This window comes from Alligator sinensis, unplaced genomic scaffold, assembly GCF_000455745.1.
Source record: "Alligator sinensis unplaced genomic scaffold, ASM45574v1 scaffold140_1, whole genome shotgun sequence".
In the NCBI taxonomy this organism is placed as follows: domain Eukaryota; kingdom Metazoa; phylum Chordata; order Crocodylia; family Alligatoridae; genus Alligator; species Alligator sinensis.
Genome location: NW_005841836.1, coordinates 1,958,465 through 1,968,550, shown reverse-complemented (window position 1 = coordinate 1,968,550; position 10,086 = coordinate 1,958,465). Strand labels below are relative to the sequence as shown.

Here is a 10,086-nt window from a genome sequence, read left to right as displayed (position 1 = left end):
ATTACTACCCTCTGGGTCCGACCCCGGAGCCAATTTTCCAGCCAGTGGATCGTGGAGGACCCAAGGCGACAATTGGCCAGTTTCTCCAAGAGGTGATCATGGGAAACCAGATCGAAGGCTTTTTTGAAGTCAAGATATATGACATCAATCTCTTCTCCCTTGTCCAGGTGATAGGTCACCTGGTCGTAGAAGGAAATGAGATTGGTCATTCTTGTGCCATGTTCTAAGTGTTTCATTAAGTGCATAAAGGCAACTTCAACACACATTAACTACTTAAGTCTTGAAGACATTCCAAGTGTCCTTGCCAGCACACACAGCTTATCACACCATTCAATTTTGGAACTCAGAGCTCCTGATGTGCCTACATTCAAGCCTGCACACATGGCAAAATACAAATAGGAGAAGACATTTCCACACCTAGGCTCTTTTCTGATTCACAGTGCTCACTGGAGGTGCACAAGCTCCACCTACAGTTCTGACGAGGCCCTAAAAGTAAGCAAGAAACCCCACCCGCACATCTGTCTAACTCACATCAAGCACACTGATTTCAACTCTAGGGCAGTGGTAGTGCCCACTTTATAGCCAACAGGCTGGTGCCCCGCAGCTGGCAACCTTTTTGGAGGCTGTGGGTTGGAATGACCCAGCTCAGGTCAGAGGCTGGCTGGCAGGCAGTTACTAGAACCTGGTCACCACTGCTTCTCCTCACTGTGGCTCAGGGGAAGCAGCCACTGCCGCTGCTGTCCCTGCCACAGCACAGGAGAAGACTCTCTCCCCATCTCGAGGCTGAATTCAATGACAACCTCCAGCCTAGTCAGTAAGTACTCACCCAGTAACATGGAGGTATGAAATATAGACCCTCCTCAGCCTCAGGGGATCTGGCCTCACACCTTCCACTTCTCAAGAAAGGGCCCTAACCAGAAGGCTATACATTGCGTGGGTGGGTATATCTGCCACATCACTCCTGCTAAAGCTAAGCCACTGAAGCAGACAAGCGTACAAGACTCGTGGAGCACAAAGGAGAACTAAAAAAAGGAGCACAACTATGGCATACTGGTCATTTCAGTTTTTTAACCAATGACTGTAATTTAAAATGCATAAAACAGTACTGAGGGCGAAGCTTAGAACCCAGGACCAAAGACCAAGCATATTTTTGAGAACTCAGTGTCTGAATATGAAGTCTTACTTTTGCGAACAAATGTTTTTTAATGAGCTGGTAAAGGCATGAGTTGTGGGGGCGGGGGGGTGAGGAGAGAGACAAATAAGAGTCTCAAGGCTAGTCAAGAAGTAAATTGTTAAGAAGCAAAGCAGCCCACCTGCTCTCCAGTTAATCTGTTTTCAAGTGGATACAAACTGAGCAGCATGCACATGAGCAATGAGGCTATCTGCAAGTATGTATTTGTAACCTTTGCCTAACATCACAAATGTGCACACTGGGCACTTCCCAACAAGCAGGAACAAAGAGGACAAAGAGCAACAGCATGTATTTGTGCCGCTTGCTAGTTGTCCCCTGGGAACACCCCTGCATGTGTGCTCTGGCACATGGCAGGTTGTCCCGGGTGGGGTAGGAGAGGCTGGGGCAGCCCCTAGACTGGCCCCAGCAGCCATTCCTGGGGGGGCCTCCCAAGGCTCCAACAGCAGTGACCTAGGTGTGTGGAGCCTAGCTGGCAGCCAGAGTGCAGCTCTGGCCAGCCAGGCTCTGGTTTTGGGTGGCGCACGCTGCCACTACTTGCGCCGCTACACTATCTTCTAGCACGGGTTTTTCTGACACAGGGATCACCTGGTGTCACAAAAACCCCACCACGCTGCAAATTAGCAACACAGCGAATGCCTTCATGTGTAGCACATGTGGTTCACGGTGCCACAGACAAATCTGTGGTGTTGCAAACTGCATGTGTGTATTCATGGAGACATGGCCATGGAGTATAAAGCTTAGACTTGATCAAAATCCTATTACACTTCAAAGAATTTTTTTTTTTTAAAAATCGAGCAAAAACAGTGTGAATTGGTCATGTTCTTCAGTGACAAAAAATACTGAAGGATATGACCAATTCAAGTTACAAATTTCAATCACATTTAGTGGTCTAGTCCAGGGGTGTCAAACATATGGCCTGTGGGCTAAATATGGCTAAAAGCACTGTTTCAACCAGTCCACCTTCAGATCCTTGTAATTCTGATTTGCAATCACTCACCTTTGAAACAATAAAAATAACATGATGGGATGCCCTCAGTAAGCTGTGCTATTCCTGAATGAACAGAAGTGGTTACTGCTGAAACACAAGCATCTCACAGCCCAGAGAGGCACACTCGGAACAGAGTGCAAGTCTTCTGCCTAGCAGACAACCTACACTAAATGACTAGGCAACACAATAAGCACTTTCTTCCCTGTTGAAAGACATTCCACGTACCTTTCTGGTTTGTGCAGGCACACAGTATAATAAATATAGTATGACTAAGTGAGGAGGCACAATCTTTTAATAATACATTTAGAAGTGGTAAGGGGTCTTAGCCCCATGTTCTCTATTTACACAAATGAAAGACAATAAACTAAATCAACACAAAATTTAGTTTTATATGAAAAGGGTCTACATATAACATGTACAAAAGGAAATAGGTTAATCAACTTTTGGTGAGAAAAGCTCACTTAAAAACAGACCAGTAAAACAAATAAACAAACAAACATACATACATATGTATGTGTGTATACACACACACACACACACACACACACACACACACAAGTTTCAAGTGAGCTCTTCTCACTAAAAGTATATGCATGTATGTGTGTAATATATATATATTACACACATATACTTGATTTAAATGATAGAGAGAGAATTCAATTGAGTGTATTTTACACACACATTTTACAGGTTAGTTTATACATATATGCTCAGTTTAATCTTTTGGAGCCATTAAATCAGATGGTAGGCACTGAAATATGCGAAGGTCACCCCTTGGAATTCTTTAATTTTAATATGAACTGTAGGTTTAACTGTTATTCTGCTTTCTTTTTATAAACCTTTAGAAATAATTTTGGACAAGTCAAGTAAGAATGTTAATCATATTATCACATAGTTTTGTGTTTGGTACCTGGCTTGCTTTTCATCCATAATTCTACCTCTGTCGTTAAGTGTTTTCTCAGGTAAGAGACATCCATTGAATGTGCTTTGTAGCAATCTTTGAAGCTGATGAAGGACAACTGCTTCACATGCCTCAAGGTCTTCTTTTTTCACATTTTCAGTTTGATTACAAAAGCTATAAAATAAAACAAAACAGGTGCTACTTGAAATGTTTATGTAAGCCCACACAGACAACTAAAACAGGCATAGATATAGAATCTGTAATAGTTCTCATGGTTTATGGAATAATTAGTAATATAATCTAGGTACAAAATACAGCCATGACAATGTTGTTCCACAAAGATATTAAACAGAGCAGTGCATTTTGAAAAAAAACGGTTTTTTTAAATAAAATCTACAAATAAATTTAACGTGAACTGCCTAATGAGGTGGATGCTGTCACGCCAGCAAAAAAAATACTTTCAGTGAAAGAAATAAAACACTAGTTGAGCTAAACCATCCTTTCAATTGGTTTTAAAAAAGCAAAAATGTTATAACACGGTATAAAAAGATTAGACGGTGTAAATCATTTTTGTCCACCAACACCTTTATGCAACATTTGCAACACCTACTTTTGGAGATAACATTTGAATTAATTTGACTTGGGAGACAATGGCTTTAAAGCTGTGGACCACTGCAAGCTGGATGGAACTAAAACTGAAACAGTGCAGATGTCATCATCCAAGTTGTAGTAAGCACCATACAAACACACAACTGATTAATGAGCAGGGATCTGGGTTTTCTGTTTGCAACGGAAAACCTAGATTTTTCTCCTATAAAAGGAGAAAAATGCAGGTAACCATGGATTTCCCCTTGCAGGTTGGCAGAGTTTCAGCCTGCAAGGGGCTGCCTGGAGTTGGGGGGAGCGGGAAGATGGCAATCATAGGCAGGCGTGCCACGTGACAGGCATGTCCCATGACGCCCTTATATGCCACCTATGGCGTTGCCTATGGTTGGGCACCCCCCCCAACCTAGGGTGGCCATCATAGAGAACAGACTGGTTGTCTTCTGTCCTCTACTGATACAAAACTAGACACCTTTATATCCTCTATTTTTCTCTTCAAGAGAAAAATACAGGACATAAAGGCATTGGCACTGGGTTTTGTATCAATAAAGGACAGGGTAGCAGAAAACCGGAATGTCCTCTATGATGGCCGCCCTACCTCCACCCCATACACCCACCCCCTTCCCCACACAATGGGGGGCTGAGGCCTGGAGGCAGGGGGCAGCAGGTCAGGAGTGAGGGGCAACAGCAGGACTGGGGAGGATGCGAGGATGCAGGTCGGGAATGAGGGGCAACAGCATATGAGGGCTGCTCAGCACCACAAAGTGGGGGGGAGGGAGGGAGGAGGAGAACAGGCACAGCCGAACCCACATCCTGGTGAGTGAAGAGGGGCAAATTTATCTGATTTTTCCATGATAAAAAAGCCAAAATCAAACACCAAAATACACAGGTATTTAGAATGTATTTTACTTTAATGATTGAGACATTTGTAGGCTTCCAAATTGCTTTAAAAATGTTAAAGCATCTCAGTAAAACATGGTGTTCAACTAATACATACATACATGCATAGTAGTGTTTAATTTTAATCATGGAAAAAAATGCTGGATTTGTATCAGAGAATTTTGGATTTTTAAACACAGAAAACCAGGATCCCTGTAATGATTAATCCCAGTGAAGTCACTGGAATTGCTCCCAAGCATAAACATTTAGCATGTACACAAGTGTTTGCAGAAATAAGACAAACTCATGGTCTTGGTTTGCAGGTTAGGGGAAATGCCACCATGAAAGCAAATTTCTGATGGTGTGCACTGTCCAAGCAAAGCATTCTGAATTAATTTGGAAACCCTTCTCAGGACTCCCTAAAAGAAAGCCGTAACATATACATATACACACATACACAATTTCTTTTGCATAGCAGCATTTAATTAATTAAGCCAACCGTTAGTAAAATAAAAGTAACAAGAACTTTCACCCCAGTGCTTCTATGACTAAGGAGAGTAGAGCAGAGCGCTGAATGGCAAGTTTCAGGCAGGAACAAGATAATGTGACCCCACTGTTTAGATATAATCTTTGTTACCATTTGGCCTTTAGTGCACTTTTCTGCTGGCAACAAAAGGAGGAATTCCTTTAACGTTCTTGGTGCCATTTCCCCATATTAGCATCAGAATCACTGTCCACTTTCAGAAGGAAAGATGCGTTTGGTTAACCCAGTTTGCTCATGGAACAGACTATACAAACAATGATATCTTTCCTGAATTAATTAAAGTCTACAGCTCCTGAAGACATACTTTAGTCATACGGTGTCTGTTAACACCAGCGCATCAGAAGTTCACTGTTAGTACAGACACATAGAGCTGTTTTTGGGGAGAGGTCTCTCTAGCCCACTCTACACATGCAGGTAAAGGTGGGATTGGATCTAATGCATGATCCACACAATCATGCCCCCTGCTGTGCCACATGTGCAGGGCTCCCCCTGCACTGGCAAGAAGCAGGCACCCACAGCTGAGAGCTCTGTTTGCTGAAGGGGCTCCCAGCCATGAGGGGCCACATGCAGATGGGACCAAGAGTCCCATCACCTGACAGGGGCTCCGAGTCCTGGCTGAACCTCACACATCAGTTACAGGATCTCTCAGTCCCGGCTGCACCTCATGTGAGCTGCGGGACTCGGTCCCAGCTGTCTGCAAGATACATCCAGGACCCAGAGCCCAATGTGGGCCAGGGGTTTCATGCATCCCCAAGTCTTGGGGATCATGGAAGCTGCAATCCACAGAGCTTGGGGGTTTCAGGCTGGGCACTGTGGCTGGAAGCCCTGTCAGCTGATGGAGCTCCCAGCTGCAGGGGAGGCCCTGCTACATGTATAAATTAAAGCTTCATAGCAACAAGCTATAAAAAGTTAGTACACATTTTTGAGATCTAACTTAATAGCTGCTTGAACCTTTTTATCATGTGATAGCTACTTTGCACATGTAGCTGGTCTCCAGATAATTGAGCAATACCTGTAAAATGTAGAGAGCCTCTGTCTCGGCCTCTACCCCTTGGCACCCAGAGGGTAAAGACAACCAGCTCCTATCTCAAAAGATAACAGTTCTGTTGTCAGGGGTAAAATTCCAGTCATTACTCACTCAAACCAAATCCAAACTTTGTAGTTAATCAACATAACATAGTTATACCATAAAGAAATGTTTATTCATGGACCTTATAATGAGAGGACATAAACCAAGCAAGCAAATATAGAAGAAAAGATCTGAAAATAAGATATACAATACCCTTCTCTAATTTCTACTTTGTACATTAAATTTTTAATGGTCAAGCTGAACTGAAAGTTACATTAACCTTATTAGCTGCTTCATTTTTGAGGCACTTATGGTTCCACTTTGGTACAGTGTCATGTATTCAGGGCCTGCTTTCTCCACCAAATCTTCTATGAACTGCAATAAATGGGAGAATCCTTCAAATGATAAACAATCCCTGCAGAGAGACAAGAGACAATGCTCTAAAGCTGTTAAAACCCAATTCCGCAGAACAAAGTCAGGCAGACACAGGTAGATAAAATTTGCCTTTGAGCAAACAGTAAAATATTTTTATTTCTATCCTTATTTTAGGCTTTCATTCACAGGTTTACAAAATAGCTAAGACACTTGATAAAAAGACTGAATGGAGGCAGACTCCTAAAATGAAGTAAGCAAATACGGTAAGAGAAGGCACAGATATGAGATAGACAACTCCATAAATAATAACAGCTTTTTAAAAAGGTGCTAGAGCTGCCACTGTATAGCTAGTAAAACTGAGAATTATCCCTTGGCAAATACTGCTTTAGCTCCACACACACAAAAAAAAGAGCTTCCTTTGACTCCAATAATTCTTTCCCATTTCTGCTGGTGGTCTCTCTTTGTGCATTTTGGATTAGATATTTTGACAGCAGCAGCATGCGTTTTATTTTTAGTTGGGGTGAGTATTGGTCCCTGAAAACAAAACATCCCTGTTTTCTGGGACTATCTTGTGCTCCTGCCAATTTCACTGAAAACTGTACTTTGTTCTGGTTTTTAGAAACCTTGGTAGACTTGTCCACAAAGAGTAAGAATCCATAATTATAATCCAGTACACAGCGCCCCAACCCAGCATCAGATCTCTAGTCCACAAGGTTCTACTGCTCACATACCACTTTCTACCCCTTGATGTCAAAGAACTTCAAAAGGACACACTGGATCCCAGAGACAATGACATTGGTAGTCAGGTGGCTGACTACCATGCACACATGGGTTGATGCATGCTATTGCCCATTCCTCCCCACCCTTCAAGGTCCCCCAACAAGAAATTTTGGGCCAACAATCCTCCATATGTTCAGGAATATTAAGCAGGAGAAAAAGAAAAATGTGGCTGTCAGAAGAGATGGAGTGAATGTGTGTATCCATTTGGGAAAGTGACCAGTCACCCTGAATGTTCAAGGATAGGTCCGAATGTCAGGGCTGTGTCCTAGCATCCAGAAAGAAAATCCTGAAATAGGATTTCTATTTTGAATTTGAAAGATTGGCCCTGAATCAGCCAGTCCCCCAACCCCAAAAGGTTCCCACAGCACTCAGCAACACTCTGTCACATCTGCTGAGCGACAGAGCCCCAGATGGGTCTAATCATAAACCAGTTAACACAGCTCCCCTCAGGAGCAAGCTCATTCTTGTGGTGCTGAGCCCAGGTTAGTTAGCTCTGCCTTTCAAAAAAAAACTCAAAACAAAACAAAACAAAACAAAAAGCTAATAAGCCTGTTCACAGGTCTGTACTAAGGTGGCAACATGAACCAGAGCTGGATGTGTAGACCGCTTCAAGTCCCAAAGGCTTCTAGAGCACCCTGAACTATGTCCCAGATTTTTCTACATAAAGGTTGGTTGCTTTACATTTTGGTCTCAATGTCTGTTACAGGGAACTGGATTTGATAGCCTAAGTAAATGGTGCTCAGCCCTTTGGCTTCACACGCCAGATGAGGAGTGGTGTGAAGCCGGTCTATGGGCTGGATTGGGCCCTGGTGCCCAGTGTTGACCCCTCCCTGACCCACACACTGGAATCAGGTCCCATGGGCCTGGTGCCCAATGCCCCCCACAACGCCATGAGGACTGAGCCACAAGGGCCCGGTGCCACCCCCTCCTGCCCTCACATGCCAGGATTGGGTCAGTGCTGCCCCCCTCCCATCCCCCTACAGAGCAATTGGGCCCTGGCACCACCCCATCTGGCGCACAGGGCCTGAGGCTCCTCATGGGTAAAGAAATTTAGCAGCAGGACAGCAGTGCCACTGCTCCCCAGCCACCAAATTTCTGGACCCACAGAGAGCTCCACTGGATGGATAACATGGTAGCATAGGCCACATCTAGTCAGCAGACCAGAGGTTGAGCCCCCCTGGTCTAGGGGGTCACTTCCCAATTCTACATTTCTTGGAAGCATGTGAAATATCAGTGAGAACCCAATCTGAATATATAAAGGAAAAGAATACAAAAAATGAGTTAGCACAAGACAATAATAAAAGGGGATCCAGAGGGTTGAATATTGTTTCTTCCATTTAATGAAAAAACTTTCTAACACACACTTCTGGGAAGCCTGGGGTAAAATAATAACAAGGAATTTTAAAGTTATTGGATTAGATTTACAATTTCTACTTTTACCATCAACTTCAATAGATCAAAGTAAGGCCAACAATGAACACTTCTGAAAGTCTCACTTGGAGCAATGCAATTATTATTGCTATAATTGTTAGAATTATAGTTAGTGATAACAGCAACCTGCTGCTGACTTTTCTGAAATTTTTCTTAACTTTGCAGCTTAGCTCAGCTCCCAAATGACTCATCCTACAGACACTAAATGTGGTTTGCTGGGCTTGCTCAGGGGAGGCGCTACTTAGACATTTGTACCTTTAAGTGAGGGAGACAAGGAGCACAGGTCAAGTTACATTTTATAAAGACTTGGTGATGGAGCATGCCCAGCATACTCAGGAACAATTTTCAAATGTCTTAACTTCAACAATCAAGCCCTTTTCCCCTCAAATCAAAATAATTTTATAAACCCTAAGGGAGATTTATCTTCACATCAAATTTCAACTTTCTCAATTTCTGCCTTTCTTGATCAAAAGGTAACACCAGAATTTACCAACTTATAAACTGTATTTTTCTACCTCGTCTCCTTACTCACAAATAGCTCAAAAGGAAGGTATGTCAGTGGCGATGAGGAGGGCTGTTTTGTTTTACACATACTTATAACCCCGCTAACCATCTCTGAAGAGTGAAGAAGTATGGGAAACTTTCAGTTCCAAAAAAGTGAGCATTTTTTAAAAGTAGTGTGTCCCCCCAGGAAGTTAAAAGGAAACTATTGCATTTTAAAAGAGGCCTGCAAAGGTTTTGTTTTTTTAAAAAGAAGATTTGATCTCTCCTCTGCTTCTTTATGATGTATTAAAAACGCTGAGAAAGCTGTGCTTATTTTGAGGTTTGTTTTCTTGACTGTGCAGGGTTATTTTATTTTTTAAAAAATATGAAAATGATCAATTCCCTCTTTTCTGAAAGGATGAGGACTTTAGTGGAAGATCTGCTAGCAATCTCAGAATGTGTATTTTATAAGAGCTTCTACTTTCATTGAAGTGGTGGGGCTGCTGAAAGCTTAATGGACTCACACTTTTTCCAAAATGTAAATTAGATGTTGAAATTAAAATCTGATCAAAGATCCCTTTCCCTCTCAATTGTTCATCCTGCAGTGATGTCATCATTTAACTTGTTCTTCCATCAGTCTGCCATGCTAGCTGGGGCCTGGAAGCCTCTAAACTAAAAATAACTCTCATAGCGTGCATCCAAACAAGCGTGCATATGCAGGGGCACGCATTTCCCCCTGCACAAAAAGCAGCGACACATTTGTGCCACAGCATCTTGTCCCAGGCTTGCCCCTGCATGTGCGCTCTGGCACATGGCAATCTGACCCGGGTGAAATAGAAGA

The 10,086-nt window shown here is 42.8% G+C and overlaps 1 protein-coding gene across 8 annotated transcripts in view; it reads right to left on the bottom strand.

The window, feature by feature from the left end:
• Positions 1–10,086, bottom strand: part of KIZ (kizuna centrosomal protein) — a 110,840-nt gene that overhangs the window by 48,439 nt on the left and 52,315 nt on the right. For 7 of the 8 annotated variants that reach the window (XM_025201971.1, XM_025201979.1, XM_025201994.1 and 4 more), the window contains 2 exons: positions 6,457–6,591; positions 3,091–3,255 (listed from right to left, as the gene is read on the bottom strand). In XM_025201971.1, the coding sequence (XP_025057756.1) occupies positions 3,091–3,255; positions 6,457–6,591 (300 nt within the window). The remainder of the gene's footprint in view (positions 1–3,090; positions 3,256–6,456; positions 6,592–10,086) is intronic. The other variant, XM_025201980.1, reaches the window with a different exon arrangement.